This window comes from Erythrolamprus reginae, chromosome 4, assembly GCF_031021105.1.
Source record: "Erythrolamprus reginae isolate rEryReg1 chromosome 4, rEryReg1.hap1, whole genome shotgun sequence".
Taxonomy (NCBI): Eukaryota; Metazoa; Chordata; class Lepidosauria; order Squamata; family Dipsadidae; genus Erythrolamprus; species Erythrolamprus reginae.
This window is the reverse complement of record NC_091953.1, coordinates 17,991,440-18,011,608: the sequence shown is the minus strand read 5'-3', so window position 1 is coordinate 18,011,608 and position 20,169 is coordinate 17,991,440. Positions and strand designations below refer to the sequence as shown.

At 39.2% G+C, this 20,169-nt stretch overlaps 1 protein-coding gene across 2 annotated transcripts in view; it reads right to left on the bottom strand.

Annotated features, from left to right (window-relative positions):
* The window catches only part of GRIA4 (glutamate ionotropic receptor AMPA type subunit 4), a 316,665-nt gene extending 299,800 nt beyond the window's left edge, over nucleotides 1-16,865 (bottom strand). For both annotated transcript variants that reach the window (XM_070751668.1, XM_070751669.1), the window contains exons 1-2: nucleotides 16,778-16,865; nucleotides 15,450-15,608 (exon numbers count right to left, since the gene is read on the bottom strand). In XM_070751668.1, coding sequence (XP_070607769.1) covers nucleotides 15,450-15,608; nucleotides 16,778-16,865 — 247 coding nt within the window. The remainder of the gene's footprint in view (nucleotides 1-15,449; nucleotides 15,609-16,777) is intronic.
* Nucleotides 16,866-20,169: the final 3,304 nt, after the last annotated feature.

The following is a 20,169-nucleotide window of genomic DNA, read 5'->3' as shown; positions in this document are numbered from 1 at the left end:
TTTAATTCCTTTGACTCTTTATCTACTGACAATTTGCCTTAACTGTAGTTCAGATTCTTGTAGAGAATATTAGCATGCAATAAACCTGAAATCCTTTGAACTGCCTTGATTTTCTGTGCTTGATACCACATCAATTATCCATTCTCCTTTTCAACCACAGTTAAATCTGATGTCTTATGAGTCAAGACTTTATCAGTTTGTATTTGGTAATCCCACAATATTTTAACCTGCAACTAGTTTTTGAACTATATAATCTCATCAGATTTTCAATACTAGCACCTGATAATTTTTACAGATATTCCAGTGAATCATTTTGGCCATTGTGTTATGTCGTCATTTGTAATCAGTTTGTATAAATGTCTTGTACAAACCGATTATAACATCTTCTAATTTTTCTGCTTCTTTGGAAAATCTGCACTTTGAATCATTTGACGACTTATCAATTCTGGCTTTCATTGCATTAGTTTAAATCGTTTGCTCTTGAGCAACCAAAACTGAACCTTCAATTTCTTTTTTTTAAAAAAATATTGCAGCTGTAATCTTTATCCATTTCGTCCTTGATCTTATATAGAAATTGATCATGTACTAATTTTCCTAGCCAGTATTCTGCTCATGTTTTTATTACATTATTCCAATATTAATATTTGGCTTCTTGCACATCCAGTAGGTTTTCATTTTTAACTTGCATCCATGTTTGTTCTTGCCTGTTTCTTGTATAATTAGTCAATACATACTTTTTTTTTCTTTGATTGTTTGACTTGGTAAATCACTGCATTCATTTTTACATAGCACTAAAATTACGAGGATGTAATTCTTTCTTGTTTTTCAGTCTACACTGTCTTCTCCCTCCCTTCTCTTCCTCTTGAACCAAAACCCAACCAAAACTGAACCAAAAAATAGGAAAATTTATATAGAAATGAAATTGATACAATCGACTAACTTAATAAGAATCAACCCTACGTATGTAATGAGAAAGCTTTAAATTATCAAACTAAACCAAATGTACTCTTACTTTATAGGTAATATGCACTGTTACAGAAACTCTACCCCTTCTTATTTTACCTTGTCTATATTGTTTTTCTATTTTGTTTTGAGCAACATATCTTTACTTTCATCCTTTTTTATAATATTTATTCAATAAAGACTATTTTTTTATTTAAAAAATTTAAAAAATAATTCCAACAGTGTATCATATCACAAGTATGGTCCAGATATTGATGGTTTTGATATTGTTTCCAAAATTCAAGTTTGGGGTTAGCAGTCTTGTCACTCTGTGGACATATAGGTTTCATCCTGATGGCTTTTGATAGTTTGTTCACTTGGAGTTTCAGTTCCATTACCATCCATGATTTTACCCTGATTAGTTGCTGTTGTTGCACATTTCTCTATGCCAAATTCCATTGCTGTATATGTGCTAAAAAGTCTTATAGTATTTGTTCAAGAACTGGATGTTGATTTCTGGTTTTTCACAAACTTTCAGATTATTTCTATATTAATATTATTTCATTCAAATGAAACAGAGGTTAGCCACTCTCTCCTGCAATTCTGGACTACAACCCATCACAGATATATACACATGATACAAAATTAGGAAGAATGGGTAACATTTTAGAAGTAAAAGATGATTCTATATGATCTAGGTAAGGTTGAATAATGGACCAAATGATGCAATCCAAAGAAGAGAATTACAATATTGCCAACAGGTTTATCAATGATAGATAGATAGATAGATAGATAGATAGATAGATAGATAGATAGATAGATAGATAGATAGATAGATAGGTAGATGATAGATAGATAGATGATAGATAGATAGATAGATAGATGATAGAAAGATAGATAGATAGATAGATAGATAGATAGATAGATAGATAGATAGAAAGATAGAAAGATAGATAGATAGATAGATAGATAGATAGATAGATAGATAGATAGATAGATAGATAGATAGATAGATAGATAGATTTAAGAACATTTCTGTTGCAACCTATGCAGAAAAGATTGATGCCTGAAAGACACTATCTACCCTGTTTCCCCTAAAATAAGACATGATACCTTGATAATAAACCTAATCAGGCTTTTGAGTGCATGGCAATAAGGCCAAGTGCTTATTTCAGCATTCAAAAATATATAAGACTGGGTTTTATTTTGGGGAAAACATGGTATAAGTAATTTTAATAAATAATACATTGAAGGTTAGGGATTATGTGTCACAGATCAGTTTCTGTCCCTCATCATAGTTTCTAGAAGTTATTTGGAAGAGATAGAAAATATCTTTTGGGCCATTTTAATTCCATTTTACGTATTGACATGTCCGTACAGACTGTAATGTGAGATGATGACTCCAAACAAGATTTAACATTGTGAAGGGCTCCTGAGCAACTGCTGAGTTAGTACCTGCAGCACAAAATGAAAAATAAAGTGTCCAAAAACAACATTCATTATAGCAAGCTTCTAGGATTTTTTTTGTCCACAGGCATAGTGCAGGCAGGTTTAGTTACATATATTTTAAGTGCAAGTCCAGCTGATACTTCCTTTCTCTGCACTGACAGAATCAGCTTACATCAAGCCAGGGATGTAGTATAATACACTCCATTAATTTAGCTATCTTCTCTAATCAGCAGGGTGCAAATAAAGCTTTCTTTTGCCAATGACTCAGCAGCACAACAAAGTGAAAAGCATTAAAAAGAGACAGCAAAGCACCCATACTAAAAGTCTATATTAAAAAATGTATCAGCCTATAATAAACTACTCTTCTATAACTTAATATCCTCTCCAACATGTCTTCTCCAACATGGGGAAAGATTTTCTAGTATTTTATATGCTTGTTGGGGAATGATAGGGATTAGAATCCAGGAAGATGGATCTAGTGATTTGTTTGCTTATACTTTCCATAATTTTAGTGAGATAAACAAATCACTTATTTGCTTCAGTCAGTGATGCATGAGATAACGCTAATCAAAAGGCATAAAAAGATTTCATTCAGACTTTTTTTTTCCCAAACGAAAAATTTCCAGATAAATTCTCCTGATGTTCTTGTACTTAATGAATGGCTAATGTGTTTGTGTTCATTTCTTTATTGCTTGCACAATGATCTCCAGAGGCATCCTAGTCAGCCTAAACTGCAATTAAATCTCAAGGAAACGCATGGTAAGAAAATTCCATCAATAGCTCTTCTTCTTTAAGAAACTAAAAAAGAAGGGACAGTCTGCTGAGTTTCAGAGAATGGAAAAGAGGAGAGAATTTTTTTTTTTAAAAAAAAACCAGTAAATAAATAACAGCAGTAGAACTCCTTATCATATTCTAACAATAAAGGAAGCTTGAAGACAACATGAAAAAAAATTCAAAAGCACTCTTAGGATTAGGTAGCAACATCAGGAACCTTTGAAAATTGAAAAAAAAAACAAAATTAAAAACAGCATCCAAACTATTCAGAAATGACAGAGCTGTATCTTTCATACAGCAGGAAGCTTCCAACCAGGGGTAAAATTCTTTGCCCATGCTTTAAAAAAATACATTGACAATGGATGCTTCTAAAAAAATCCCTACAATTTTGAGATTTGTAAACTTTTGTATATAATAGATAAATTGGGGCAACCAATAGGTATAGTTCAGGCATTGGCTTGATATCCTGCTGCTTTCAGGAACACCGAATAGTGATGGTCCATCATCAAAGCTCCAGAGAATAACTCCAACTTTATCACATATAATGAATACTATCTCGTTAAAATATACCGACCAAGCAAGACTAATAGAACTTAACAGTATTTATTTTTATTTTTTATGTATTGGATTTGTATGCCACTCCTCTCCATAGACTCGGGGCGGCTAACAACAGTGGAAAAAACAACATGCGACAATCCAATACTAAGACAGCTAAAAACCCTTATTATAAAACCAATCATACATACAAACATATCATACATAAATTGTAGAAGCCTAGGGGGAAAGAATATCTCAGTTCCCCCATGCCTGACGGCAGAGGTGGGTTTTAAGGAGCTTACGAAAGGCAAGGAGGGTGGGGGCTATTCTAATCTCTGGGGGGAGTTGGTTCCAGAGGGCCGGGGCCGCCACAGAGAAGGCTCTTCCCCTGGGTCCCGCCAAACGACATTGTTTAGTTGACGGGACCCGAAGAAGGCCTACTCTGTGGGACCTAACTGGTCACTGGGATTCGTGCGTAAAGTGTTATTCATGGTTACAATTTAATTTTTGAAAAACAAACAAAAGCATTTAAACTTCATTGGCCTATATAACTTGATATATGACATAGGTATATGATACACAAACATATACAGCTAAATATACATATTATATTTATGTATATTTATATACATATTATATTTGACATAGTATATTTACATAATACACTGTATATACTTATTAGTAAATATTCCAATATATAATATGTCTAATTTGACATTCCAATTGCAATTACCAGTGATTATTAAAAGAGGGGGGGGGAATAGACAAATTAGTTTATTATGTTCATTGCTAGTGGAAGGAGATCAAAGTTTTAAAATAATGTAATTTATTTAATTTATTTATGTCTCCAAATCAACTGCCATTCACAACAGTTGTTAGTTAAATGTTTGCTATATCAGGCCCTGATCCATTACATGACTAGAGGATTCTAAACCTGATTATGTTTTCAAGTTGTCTGCAAGAAAAGTAGTTGCAATAACGTTAATCCAACAATTCAGTTTTCAAACATCTGTCACCTTGAGACACCTTTCAGTTTGTGCACCTATATTAATCTATGCCAAGAACCAGACAATGATGCAGAACATCAACCGTTTCCTTGAATTATAACACAGAGAAAAATGTTATCCACATACTGATACAGGTGAAACTCAAAAAATTAGAATATCATGCAAACTTTCATTTATTTCAGTAATGCGACTTAAAAGGTGAAACTTAATATATCAGAGATACTCATAGCATGCAAGGCAAGATAGTTCAAGCCATGATTTGTCATAAATGTGATGATGATGGGGTATAGCTCGTGAAAACCCCAAATCCAGCATCTCAGAAAATTAGACTATTACATGTGATCAATAAAACAAGGATTGTACATAGAACAATATTGGACCTCTGAAAAGTATAAATATCTCCGAGACCGCCTCCTGCCGCACGAATCCCAGCGACCGATTAGGTCCCACAGAGTGGGCCTTCTCCGGGTCCCGTCAACTAAACAATGTCGGTTGGCGGGCCCCAGGGGAAGAGCCTTCTCTGTGGCGGCACCGGCCCTCTGGAACCAGCTCCCCCCGGAGATTAGAACTGCCCCTACTCTTCCTGCCTTCCGTAAACTCCTTAAAACCCACCTTTGCCATCAGGCATGGGGGAACTGAAACATCTCCCCCTGGGCATGTTTAATTTATACATGGTATGCTTGTCTGCGTGTCTGTTAGTATATGGGGTTTTTCAAATCTTCAAATATTTTAAATTTAGTCGGATTATTTATGATTTGTTCCACTTGTTGTGAGCCGCCCCGAGTCTTCAGAGAGGGGCGGCATACAAATCCAAATAATAAATAAAATAAAATAAAATCAGTACTTCGTTTGGGCCCCTTTTAGAATAGAATAGAATAGAATTTTATTGGCCAAGTGTGATTGGACACACAAGGAATTTGTCTTGGTGCATATGCTCTCAGCGTACATAAAATAAAATACTGTATACATTTGTCAAGAATCTTGTGTTACGACACTTAATGATTGTCATAGGGGTCAAATAAGCAATGAAGAAACAATATTAATAAAAATCTTAGGATATAAGCAAGAAGTTACAGCCATACAGTCAACCTGGGAGGAAATCGGTGAAAGGAATGATGAGAAAAACTAGTAGAATAGAAGTGCAGATTTAGTAGAAAGTCTGACAGTGTTGAGGGAATTATTTGTTTAGTAGAGTGATGGCGTTCGGAAAAAAACTGTTCTTGTATCTAGTTGTCTTGGTGTGCAGTGCTCTGTAGCGACGTTTTGAAGGTAGGAGTTGAAACAGTTTGTGTCCAGGATGTGAGGGGTCAGTAAATATTTTCCCCGCCCTCTTTTTGACTTGTGCAGTATACAGGTCCTCAATGGAAGGCAGGTTGGCAACAATTGCTTTTTCTGCAGTTCTGCGGCAATTAGTATCTCAATGCGGCATGGCATGGACACTATCAGCCTGTAGCACTGCTGACTAGGATGCTTCAATAGTGACCTTCAACTCTTCTGCATTGTTTGGTCTCACGCCTCTCATCTTTCTCTTGGCAATGCCCTATGGGGTTCAGGTCAGGAGAGTTTTCTGGCCAATCAAGGACAGTAATCCCATGGTCATTTTTAACAGGTTTTGGCGCTTTTGGCAGTGTGGGCAGGTACCAAGTTTTGCTGGAAAATTTAAGTCACTATCCCCATAAAGCTCACATGTGGATAGAAGCATGGAATTCTCCAAAATCTCCTGGTAAACAGCTGCATTGACCCTGGACTTAATGAAGTATAGTGGGCCAACACCAGCAGATGACATGGCTCCCCAAATCAACACAGACTGTGGAAACTTTATAATGGACCTCAAACATCTTGCAGTTTGTGTCTCTCCATTCTTCCTCCATAATCTGTGTCCTTGGTTTCCAAATGAGATGCAAAAGTACATATGCATGCTTATACTTTTCAGAGGTCTGATATTGTTCTATATACAGTCCTTGTTTTATTAATCACATGTAATATTCTGATTTTCTGAGATGGTAGATTTGGGGTTTTCATGATCTGTACCCCATAACCATCACATTTATGGCAAAACAGGAGCTGGGGTGGCGCAGCAGGTAGAGTGCTGTACTGCAGGCCACTGAAGCTGACTGTAGATCTGTAGGTCAGCAGTTCAAATCTCATCACCGGCTCAAGGTTGACTCAGCCTTCCATCCTTCTGAGGTGGGTAAAATGAGGACCTGGATTGTGGGGGCAATATGCTGGCTCTGTTAAAAAGTGCTATTGCTAACATGTTGTAAGCCGCCCTGAGTCTAAGGAGAAGGGCGGCATAAAAATTGAATAAATAAATAAAATAAATAAATAAATCATGGCTTGAACTATCTTGCCTTGCATGTTATGAGTATTTCTCAAATATTAAGTTTCACCTTTTAAGTTGCATTACTGAAATACGAATGAATTACTGAACGAATGCAGGATATTATAATTGTTCGAATTTCACTTTTAGGTCCAAAACTCTTGAAAAAGGAACCTATAGGTTCAAGTAGTTAGTAGGTAGCATGGCAAAATTGTCTAAAACACTTCTCCAGGAAGACCCAAGTGTGCTTTGCCAAAAGGCAATTTGACTTTCTTGGTTTTTTCAATCTATTCTGATTGATATATGGTTACGAGTCAAAACTATAAAATATGGCTTGATCCCTAGAACCTTTAAAAGAGGGGTTCCTAAGCCAATCTTAACATATACACTTACTCTGAAATCCAAACACCAAAATGAACCCAAATGAACAATGAAAATAATTCAATGAAACTTTGGGAAAGGGGGATTTTTTTATAACAACATAAAAAAAAGTCTTCACACCGTTACAGTTTGGGAAACCCTGTTCTTCAAATAAAGCCAGTTTGTTTTTTTGAAAGGGTAATCAACCACATTACATTCAATGAATTATTGTGGGAACAGTGTGACTCTTCTTGTTGTAATAGCTTCTCCAAACTGGTATAGCTGTAGCCTGATCTTTATCTTTAGAAAATTAGGAACAGCAACAGCACTTAGACTTATATAGGCTTCACTGTGCTTTCCAGCCCTCTCTAAGTGGTTTATAGCAGTGTTTCCCAACCTTGGCAACTTGAAGATACAGTATCTGGACTTCAACTCCCAGAAGTCCCCAGCCAGCAAATGCTGTCTGGGGACTTCTGGGAGTTGAAGTCCAGATATCTTCAAGTTGCCAAGGTTGGGAAACACTGGTTTATAAAGTCAGTATATTGCCCATAATGATCTGGATCCTCATTTTACTGCCCTCAGAAGGCTGAATCAATCTTGAGCCGGTGAGACTCGAACTGCCAAACTGCTGGCAGCTGGCAATCAGAAGAATTAGTTGCAGTACTGCATTCTAACCACTGCACTACTGTGGCTTTTACTAGTTAAAACAGTGTTGTTCAACAGAGCTATTGTCATGTGAACATGGAGAGCATGTTATACTTTGTTTTTATTTTATGAGTTGTTTTGGTAATTGATTGTACAAACAATCTCCAGTCATAGCAATGAAGCCAAGTAAGCACACCAGGACTAAGTGTAGATATAAAGAAGACTAATTAATAAACAGCTATAACACCAGCCTTAGAACTGACAATAAATAAAGTGAACAAATGAATAGCTTCTATCCTTTACAATTGAATGGAGCCAGCACACAAGAAATATGCTGCAGACCAGCACATAGTACAGCAACAATGAAGGCCTTAGAAATATTCAGATCCTGGAATATGCTGTATCTACAAAGATCACAAGATACAGGCTATGTTTTTTCAGTGATACACTATGTCAGTGATGGCGAACCTCACTCATAATTCAATGCCTTGGGAGGGTGAAAACAGCTTCTCCTGCCCTCTGAAGGCCAAAAAAAGCCTGTTTCCTAACTTCTGGTGGGCCCAGTAGGCTCATGTTTTGCCCTCCCCAGGCTCCAAAGGCTTCCCTGGAGCTGGGGGAAGGTAAAAATGCCCTCCCCCATCTCTCTGAAGGCTTTCTGGAAACCAAAAATTCCTTCCCACTGCATCCCAGGGACCGATAAGGTCCCACAGAGTTGGACTTCTCCGGGTCCCGTCGACTAAACAATGTCGTCTGGCGGGCCCCAGGGGAAGAGCCTCCTCTGTGGCGGCCCCGGCCCTCTGGAATCAACTCCCCCCGGAGATTAGAACTGCCCCCACCCTCCTTGTCTTTCATAAATTGCTCAAGACCCATCTATACCGCCAGGCATGGGGGAGTTGAGACACCTTTCCCCCAGGCTCTTTATATTTTATGTTTGGTATGTATGTGTTGTTTGGTTTTAAATATGATAGGGTTTTATATACTTCTTTTTAATATTAGATTTGTTCACTATAATATTGTTTTTTATCATTGTTGTGAGCCGCCCCAAGTCTTCGGAGAGGGGCGGCATACAAATCTAATAAATTATTATTATTATTATTGTTGTTGTTGTTGTTGTTGTTGTTATTATCTATCTGAGCCAAAAATCAGCTGACCAGCACATACAAGCACGCTGCAGCTGAGCTAGGGCAACAGCTCGCGTGCCAGCAAATTATAGCTCCGCATGCCACCTATGGCACCCGTGCCATAGGTTCACCATCACTGCACTATGCAAATGGAAGTTTGGCTTCCAGGAAGCAGGCTGGAAAGTATATTGATAATTTTGAATTTTAGCATTGGACAACTCCAGAAAACCTAGAGTTTTCACTCAAGACACCGGCAACCAATCAAAGTCTCGTGGGTTAGATACATTATCCAAAGATCACAGGTTCTCTGGAGAAATCTACAATGCTGGAAAGATAAAATGAAGAGGATAATCCAGGAGCAAGGTGTGTGGACTTAATTATAGCAGCAATGAGTGCACCACTGTCAAAGCTGAAGCATCACCTTGGGGACGGATTTTTCCTGGAAAAAAATATATTGTTCTTCGACAGTTAACACAAACCTAAAGGTACATAATCAGTCACTGATATTAACTGTTGGTTTGGGGGGGTTGGTGGGTGTGGAGATCATAAAATGGTCACTTTAGAATGCAATCAGTACACAAAGAAATTAAGAAATATTCCATATAAGTTTGTGAAATGCATTTGAACATGAGGGTAATATTTGGAAGCTGTGTTGATTGCTCTACAAGATTCATACATTTGCTTACTTGAAAATTACTTTGGAAAATAATGTATGATGATTACTTCTAAGTTTGGGGAAACTTTATTTTTTCTCTATAGAACATTGCAAGTGCATTAGTGCAGCTATTCTTTAAAGCAGCAATGTCTTTATTCAGGCTTCTGCATGAACCTGGGGGAAAATGCAGCTGCTCTGATAAGTTAAGGATAACTTATTAAATCAGCCATTTCTTCCAGATGAAGATTGAAAAAATGCACACATTACAAAGATGCAATATTCACACGACTGCAAGTTGAGATAGATAGATGATAGATTGATATGATAGATAGCTAGACAGGTATAATAGATATACAGTACAGATATATTACAATCTACCTTTGACTGCTCATTCTGAGAAAAGTCCCTGCATGATAATATTTGGGGCAGGGGTGGGTTCTACTTACCTTCCCTACCAGTTCACATCGCAACATTTTGTGTGCATGCACCACTTTTCGGAAATGACCCACTGAGCATGCTCAGTACAATTTTAAAAAGCTTCTGCGCATGCCCAGAAACAAAAAAATAAAATGTGTGATTATTTTATTACAAGGATTTCTAAATTGTTTTTTAAATATTGGATTTGTACACTGTTTATCATTGTTGTGAGCTGCCCTGAGTCTTCGGAGAGGGGCGGCATACAAGTCTAATTAACAACAATAACAATAACAATAATAATAATGTCGGTGCCTATGGCACTGCCAAGAGAACCAGCTTGGGGGCACGGGAGGCCTGGGTTGCTGCCGAGTACAACGACCCACAATACCAAGTTACTACCAAACTGGTCTAAACTGGAAGGAGCCCATTTCTGGTCTGGGGATACTTTCCTATCACCTTCAGGCATTATCTTTTCAGGTATGCATCTAAATAGCTTTGAATGAACAGGAGTATCTTAAATATTGACACCAATGCATTTGTAAATAACACCAAGAAAAGAGCCAAGTAATTCCAGAAAACCCTTTTACACTATCTTAGCATTGCAGGAATCAGAATAAATCCATGCATTTATTAGTTGGTGTGGACATACATAGTCTTCTGTAGCAGATAATACACTAAAAATGTAAATTCTGTCCAATCACAAAATAGTGGAAGAGTGGAAAAGAAGTAATATCCCACAACACATAAGTTAACTTGTAAAATGTAATTACAAGTCATAGTAGGAAGCAAATATAAAAAAATAATTTGATGATATTGTCACCAATGACTCCAGTGCAAATTGAATGCTAATCATAATTATCTCCAAACTGTTCAAGCCAATGCAGGATCAGGAGCCATTACAGTGCTTCCAGTCATCAATCATACTGCTGATTAGCAGCATTAAATGCAAACCAAACAGTGGGGAGTAAACTGATCTAAACACCTTGGTGCAACAGAGTAATGTATAACAGCAAATTATTTGTTCATCGCACAGCTACGATTAATAATGCCTTGATTATAAAAGATACTGTAAGTTGTGAACGTCTGCTAAGTTTTGGAATTAATCCATTGGTTTCTACAATCTCCATAAAGCATAACCTAGCTAGCATTATCTCAGAAATTCCCAAGAAATCCATCTCCCATAATTTGCATGCAGGAGGCTTCAGACAAATCTGATTAAAAAGAAGCTAAGAGAAGCTGATTGAAAAGAAATACAACCAATTGTGTATGTAGCTGTAGTATATACCTATAAGACAGCCTAAGGACATATAATTATTTTCAGATGAAAAGGACCATGTTTACAGAGTGAGACAATGTGACAATCTAATTTTAGAGTTATCCTCCCTAACTTGGCTTTGTCCTCTGTTGTGCAAAAGAAATTTGAGAATAGTATTGCAATATTGCAATGTGTTTCCCATTAATTGCCTATTTTGAAAAGAAATGTTCTCAGATATGTGCAAAAGCTTGCTTACTACACATATGTTGGTATGGTAAAACATACATTCACACACATATCCCACGTTTTTAAAGTGTGCTGAATTCTATCATAATAGTAGAAGGTCTTATGCATAAAACGTATCAGGAAAGACTTAATGAACTCAATCTGTATAGTCTGGAGGACAGAAGGAAAAGGGGGGACATGACTGAAACATTTAAATATGTTAAAGGGTTAATAAGGTTCAGGAGGGAAGTGTTTTTAATAGGAAAGTGAACACAAGAACAAGGGGACACAATCTGAAGTTAGTTGGGGGAAAGATCAAAGGCAACATGAGAAAATATTATTTTACTGAAAGAGTAGTAGATCCTTGGAACAAACTTCCAGCAGACAAGGTTGGTAAATCCACAGTAACTGAATTTAAACATGCCTGGGATAAACATATATCCATTGTAAGATAAAATACAGGAAATAGTATAAGGGCAGACTAGATGGACCATGAGGTCTTTTTCTGCCGTCAGTCTTCTATGTTTCTATGTTTCTATAATAGTAGAATGTATTCCTGTGCATACATTCAGAGTATTAACATCACCACAAAAAGCATTTTAGTCAACTTATAGTCCTCTTCTTAAAGGTACAGATATAAGCTTTACGATAGTCTAGTGATGAACTTGTTTATGTCCCTATTCAGTTAGACCCTATTTCTTTAAGCACACTTTTCTCCCAACTGCAAGAAAACACGAGCAATCTATGAAAAGCCTAACACATAACAGGAAGAAAGGTGAACTATGCTAACATAAATAATGTCATATTCATTGAACCACAATGGAATCTGTATGCTCTAATCATTTGCTTTTCCTATATCTGTGGGATCTGGAGAAAATAAAATTAGAATGAACATGAAATTTATACAGAGCGAAACAAATATTGTAGTTACAAAAGCAAACTAATGTATCAGAGTGGGAAATTTACTTGGTTCCTACAGGATCATTCCTTATTTGTGTAAATTCATCTTTTGACACACATCTATCTCTCTGTGCTTTGTTTATTGCCTTTAATTCCCAAAATGCTCCCAGACAGTGCAGCTTCAATAAATAACCCCTTCAAAAGAAAATGAAATAAAACTTAAGTGACCACGTCTTAAATCTTTGAGGTTTGATTTTTATATCAATATTCATTTATGTCCAATAATAATAATTAATAATAATAATAATAATTTATTAGATTTGTATGCCGCCCCTCTCCGAAGACTCGGGGCAACTCACAACAACAGCTGTCAGCTGACAGACTTTTATACAGATTGTTTTTTTAGAACTACTATACAAGGACACACACACACACAAAGAGGCACACTTATGCATTTCATCAGAATTTCTGTTAATTTTCTCCTTTTTTTCCCCTGCACACAAGTCAATCCAAAATTATGTTTGACAAAGAGTCAGATTGGTTATTATACTGTACATGCTTGCCACAGTATTAGTGCATTTTTTCCATAAATATTTTTAATTAGGTTAGAACATATCACACATCTGTGCTTTGGAAGCCTCTGTCAACCCAGCTAATGCAATCACATGGAAACCGATGTCCTCCAGCTATCAGACAATTGATTTTTGCAGGATTCTGCTCTTGTGTAGCTTCAGGGACATGCAATATGTTCATTCATTTGTTAGACCGTTCACCCTTACTTCATTAAGAGGGAATATTTAATATAACATTGAAATATTCTGTTCCCTCTTCAAAAACCAATTCTTAAAATATGTACCCAATATGTACCATAATATATATAAGATAGCCAATGCAATTTCAATCCATTTGAAGAGGAATATGAAACTTGTGCAGATATACCTTCTACTAAAATAAATAGGATTTCATTTCACTGACATTGCACCCAAAGGGTACAACTTTGAGATTTTTTTAAAAAATGTAACAGGAATGATAACTTGTATATAGTCTGAAAGAGCACATGTAAATTATGCAGATTTTTCTATCCAATATTTTCTATCTGTGACACAATTTATCATCTATGCATTATTGAAAGGTATTTATTGACATAATATGATAGATGACAAAAAAGTATAGCAACAATAAATTTTAAAAATCATATAACCCAAGAGAAAATAACTTTTAATCTTAACTTTAAGATATATAATCCCTAAATAAATGCAAATCTTTCCTTACACACACACACACACATACATACACTATAGGATACAGGAAAAATGTTCTATAGTACTACAGGATATACTCTCTAAAATTATAGAGGGTTACATAGGAAGAGTTTCTGCAACTTATTGGTTGAGAGCACTTCAACATGCTGTATGAATTCCAGTTATGAAACTCAATATCCATTGCCTAAAAACCATTCAGAATATTGCAACCCTTCTCCCTCAGAAACATCTTGGAAAAATCCCTTCCTACAATACAGTATATACTATAATAATTCACATGTCATGCAGCAGAGGCATTTAGCATAAAACCATCTGAAGATGAAGAGACCAAAACTTTCTTAATTTTGGAAGCTTCCTTATAAGATCAGGTAGAACCTAAAATAACTGTTCCATTTCATTTGGCAGTTGTCCTACAGTTCCTCTTTGGAACTGGGTTAAGACTCTCATGTTGATATTTTGATGCAAAACAGTGTGTTACATATTAAAGCGCCAAAGCTCCATTTGAAAACAACGCAAGGAATGTGCTTTTAAAAACCTTAGGCAGCACATTCCTATTTTTAAGGCCATGAAAGAAACAGCACCTGAAACTTCTTGTTTATAGATCATCTATCCTTTGAGAAAATAGAATCTGAAACCCTTTTCTTAAGTGTAGAAGAAAAGGGAGAACTCAACATGCCTTATCTGTTGTAGTATTGCAGGTTTACAGTCCACTTATGGCTGGCTTCTATCCTAAATTTCAAATATATCTTGTATATTTATATACCTTTTATAGAAAAACATCACAAATATTTTTAGCAAGCTGGGATACATCCAATATAGTCTTTAGAATCATCCCCTTTTAAAAAACCCTCAAATTTAAGTGCATCCTTCCTCTTTAAACAAGTCCACGTACATAAGTGCATATATATACACACAGAGGCATAATTCCAGTTATGTGTTCACTCAAGTAGATCAGACATTAACTTGACTTGACACCAATGTATGGATGTATGGAGACATATCCAGAGGATGTATGCATTACAAGATAATAAGAGACATTTACAACCCAGAATATAGGAGCAGGGCAGCCACAAGTGACATCACCAGACCAACTGCAGTGACAAGTCACTCCAATATATAACCATGCACATCATTGCTCTCGCAGCCTCCCTCTCTGCTCTCAGCGATTAGAAAACACTCCTGATTGCAAATATCAGAGCTACTTTCCAAACACAGTCAAGGATGCCACATCTTGTTGGCATACAGGAAAGATTGTGGAGGCTGCTAAATTGATCAAGACATTCGTGTTTTTAAAAAAGAACTACAAAACGCATCACCATAGAAACCCAAAAGTAAGAAACTACAGTAATAACACTTAAAGTAAATGCCATATCCAGTTATTCAATACAAGTCAGCTTCAAGGATCTCACCAACTACACAAAAGTAACTGGGTTTCCAATGCATCCGTGACACGGGACTTAAAAATTCAAGGGTTTGCTGTTGCCCTTGTTGTTTTTTCACCCCTAAGGGATGTAACTACACAGTGTCTTCATTTGACTATCATGTGATCACAACTTTAGAGAAACTATTATTTTACTTACAGGCATTTGTTACAGCGAAGCTATTTGCTGTTTCGATGTTGTCTACGTGAGGAACCAAATTAAAAGGTGCTTCAGATGCATTGGGGCTGGTGTTGTGGAGGAAAATTGCTAATCGGAAAGCAGTATATTCCTGATCTGTGTTTCTGATGAAGAGACCACCTATCAGCAAATAAACAATAGAAAAAGAGGAAAATGCACCCGTTATTTTTACACCAGCCTTTGTAAGTAGATTTCCTATTAATCATAAAATTCACATGCATAAAGACTCAAAGCTTGGGAGACTTTTAAGAATCCCAGTTTCTGGTAGGGTTTTGAATCCCCTCCCCCTTTCCATTTTCAAACCTCCCCATTTCTCCTTTCTTTACGTATCCGCTAGGACGAGAATGACCTTTGAAACCATTTACCTCTCTCATCTACGTGAATGGTCTAAATTGACCCTCCGCATCTAAAGCAGCAGGCAGATTAAAGAGAACAGAGCTCTCCAAATACTGTACAGGCAAAGGTTTTTAAGTGCACTCTTGCACTCGGAGATACACCATTCCCTTTTTATGGGCTGACACTAGGAATGGGTAAGAAGGGTTTTTTGAGGGGTGGGTGGGAAGAGAACATCAAGAACTTTCCTCTTCTGCAGCCTCTGGGCAGGCAGGAAGTTGCTTAGCCTTATTAACAGCATCTTTAGGAGTGCACGAGAAATGATGCAGTGGTTTAGCTGGAACTGGAAGGGATTCAAGGGCTGAGTCCCATGCAAAGAAGGAGGGGAGGAAAAAACCTGAAGACAACTGAAAGGGGGCAGAGACAAGTGGGATAGAGATACTAGGGAGAAATAAATAATAATAATTTTAATAATCAAAGAAAGCACAGGCAAGTTTTCAAAGTAACAGTACCCAAGACTACCCAACACCACCTCCAGCTTAACAAATAGCTTGCTGCAATGGGCAGGCTGGGCTATCAAGAGGAGGTTCGCACGGAGGATCTTGGAGAAACGGTGCATCTCAGAGGTGGTGGGAGCATCTTCCCAAGTTTGAACACACATTATACACATACATCTTGGCGACCATAACAGGCAGAGCCACCACTCTCTTTCCCTCTCCCCCCCTCCCACTCCCACCAACCCACCTCGCCTCCCTGCCTTCACCAAGGCACGTGAGGGGATGGGGAAAGGGGCACTCGAGGACACCCGATCTCTCCCCACCACCACCCTTCTTTCTGCGGCCGGGGATCGGAGTTGCCCCTCCACTTTCTCTCCCCCCCCCATTCCGCCGGGTTCAACGCTCTCCCCCCCCCCCCCCCACTCCACCACCCCACCGCCAGCCCAATGCAGCGCTTACCGATTTGCACGCTGCTAGGAAAAGCGCCCATTGCAAGTCCCCAAAATCCAGAAAACAACAAGACAAGCTGTCTGCAAATAATCCTCATCTTCTTCTCTCTCTCTTTGCCTCCCCGGGTCTCCTCCTCCTCCTCCTCCTCCCGCGCTCTTCCTATATGTTGTTCAGAGAGGCATTGAGGATGTGAGGTGTGGGGGGGGGATGATGTCGGGAGAAGGAAAAGGGGGGGAGGACTGGACACCAAGGGGGGGATATGGGGAGGGGAAGCCCAACGAAAGGGGGGGAAAGGGAGGGAAAGAGAAGAAGGTGGCTGGTCTCTTCTTTCCTTCTCTTTCTTTCTTTCTTTTTTTCCTTCTCTCCTCTTCTTCTCCCCCCCTCCCTACCCGCCTGCCTTTTCCCCCACCCCCCCACCCCTCTCAGCGAGCCATCCTGACGAGGCGCCTCTTTCCCGCAGTCTCCATAACCTCGGCGGGAGAGGTTTTCGCTCCGACCGCAAAAAGGGCTTTTTTTTTTCTTCACGCGCAAAAAGATGGAGGGAGAGAGAGAGAGAGAGAGTTGAGCGGCGGGGAAGAAGCGAGGAGTCTTTGAGTGGCCGCAGCCCGCCGCTGCGCTTTGGAAAAACCTTCGACCTGCGCTATCCCTCCCGCCTTCCCGCTCCGTCCGCCTCTAAGCCGGCCTCTCTCTCTCTGTGTCTCTCCTTTGGCTTGTTCTCTTCACCCGCCTGCCTGCCTGCCTTCCCGCCCTGGCTCCCTTTCGCCAGACACGCAAAAGCAGCCTCCGCCACCGCGCGGTGGGCATTCCCCTCAGCAGCGCCTCGGACGCCAATCCTGGCTTAACCCCGCCCAGAGAAAGGCGCTCGGAGGAGCCGAGCGGCGGGAGCGGGGAAACGTGCCCTCGAAGCAAACTCGGGGCCCCGTTGTCCGCCCGGTAGTGTTAATCCAGGGGTAGGCAAAGTTGGCTTATCTATGACTTGTGGACTTCAACTCCCAGAATTCCCGAGCCAATTGTGCTAGCTCAAGGAATTCTGGCAGTTGAAGTCCACATGGCATAGAAGGGCCCTCCTCGCCTCGCGCTCCGGCCTTCACAGGCCAAAGGAGGACTCGCTGGCCCAACTAAGAGGGATGGTTTGCACTGTGGGAGAGAACCAGTGATGGGCTCCTACGGGAACAGCAGAACACAGTTCAGGTTGCAAAATTTGGAGCTCCACCCCAGAGCACCCAAATTGCACTGAAAGATGTTTAAACAAAATGCGTAAGCCACGCCCACAGTGTGGTGGTAAAAATTTTGGTAGCCCATCACTGGAGAGACCCTCTCTTGCTAATATTATTACACGCGTGAACGATTCCTCAGAAACGGATGACCTCAATTCACACAGCCAAGTTCAACTAGACTAGTTGTGTAGTGTCATGTTAGATGGAATCCCAAAGACTTAGAAGAGGCTTAGAAAGCTTAGAACTACGTTACCTTAAACACGACCTAAGCATAACCCATGAAATCATCTGCTGCAACGTCCTTCTTGTCAACAACTACTTCAGCTTCAACCATAACAACACATGAGCACACAACAGACACAAACTCAAAGTAAATGGCTCCAAACTCAACTGCCGGAAATACGACTTTAGTAACCGAATAGTTGATGCATGGAACTCACTATCTGACTCTGTAGTATCATCACCTAACCCCCAAAACTTTACCCTTAGACTATCCGCTGTTGACCTCTCCTGATTCCTAAGAGGTCAGTAAGGGGTGTCCATAAGTGTACCAGTGTGCCTACCATCCCCTGTCCTAATGTTTCTCTCTTACTAGTATCATGTATATAAACATTGTTTGTATACTACAGAAGGAAGGAAGGAAGGAAGGAAGGAAGGAAGGAAGGAAGGAAGGAAGGAAGGAAGGAAGGAAGGAAGGAAGGAAGGAAGGAAGGAAGGTAGGTTGTGGAGTGAAGGAGGAACTTCCTGACGGTCAGAGCGATCAACCAATGGAACAACCTACCAGTGGACATTGTGAACTCCAACACTCTGGACATTTTTAAGAGAAGATTGAACTGCCACTTGACTGGTGTGCTATAGGGTTCCTGCTTGGGCAGGGAGTTGAACTTGATGGCCTTCATGGTCCCTTTCAACTCTAACAATAAATAAATAAATCTTAGACGGAATCCCGAAGGTGCTTTTTCAAGAGGCAGCTGGACTTTCTGGGGATTTCTGGAAGGCATTTTGCTTGCCATCCAAGAAGCTTCTTGAGTTCTGACTTCAGAGAGGCTCAGAAGTGAAGAAACCTCTTAGATAGGAAGTCAAACGTTTTGAAGGGGAAAAAAAAAACCAAGTTAAGTCCAGTTGCCTGTTGAAAAATACCTTTGAGACAACCATGACCTGGATGATTGAGAATCTCCATACACATGCTGGACTTTCTGGGTTTTCTTTGAAGACGTTTCCCTTGCCATCCAAGAAGCTTCTTGAGTTCTGACTTCAGAGAGACTCAGAAGCAAAGAAACCTCTTAGATGGGAAGTGAAACATTTGGAAGGGGGGAAAAACAACAATTCGAGAAGTCATGTTGCCTGTTGAAAAACACCTTTGAGACAACCATGACCTGGATGATTGAGAATCCCCATACACACCCAATACTGCCTCATCCTCCTATGGATGAGAAGCTAAACCTCTACAAAACAAAACAAAACAGAGTTGCCTCTTGAAAAAGCACTTTTGGGACAACTATGATCTGGGTGACCGAGAATCTGGATGACTGAGAATCTCCATAGACTCTTAGATGGGATCTTAGCTTTCTATGCATATGGACAGCTTAGAGTAGTGATGGCAAACCTTTGTTTCCCCTTGGGTGCCGAAAGAGCTTCCACCATCCCCCAGAGATCCTCTGGAGACCAAAAATGGCCTGTTTCCTAACTTCTGGTGGGCCCAATAGGCTTGTGTTTCACCCTCTCCATACTCCAAAGGCTTTCCTGAAGCCGGGGGGGAGGGTAAAAATGCCCTCCCCCATCCCTCCGAGACTCCCTGGAAGCCAAAAACGCCCTCCCAGAGCCTCTGTGCAAGCCAAAAATCAGCTGTCCTGCACACACATGCATGTTGGAACTGAGTTAGGGCAAGGGCTCGTGGTTTCCATAATTTGCAGGAAGGGGGAACTGAGCAGTAACCTGGTTAAGCTGATTGTGTGGAACTGCTGTTGGGTTTGACTTGGAAAGGGGATGGGGCTGCATAGCTCATTTGACTTTCAAGCTATTATTATTATTATTATTATTATTATTATTATTATTATTAATAATAATAATAATAATAAATTAATTAATTACATTTGTATGCCGTCCCTCTCCGCAGACTTGGGGCGGCTCACAGCAGCAATAGAAAACAATATACAATACAAATCTAATACTACAAAGTTAAAA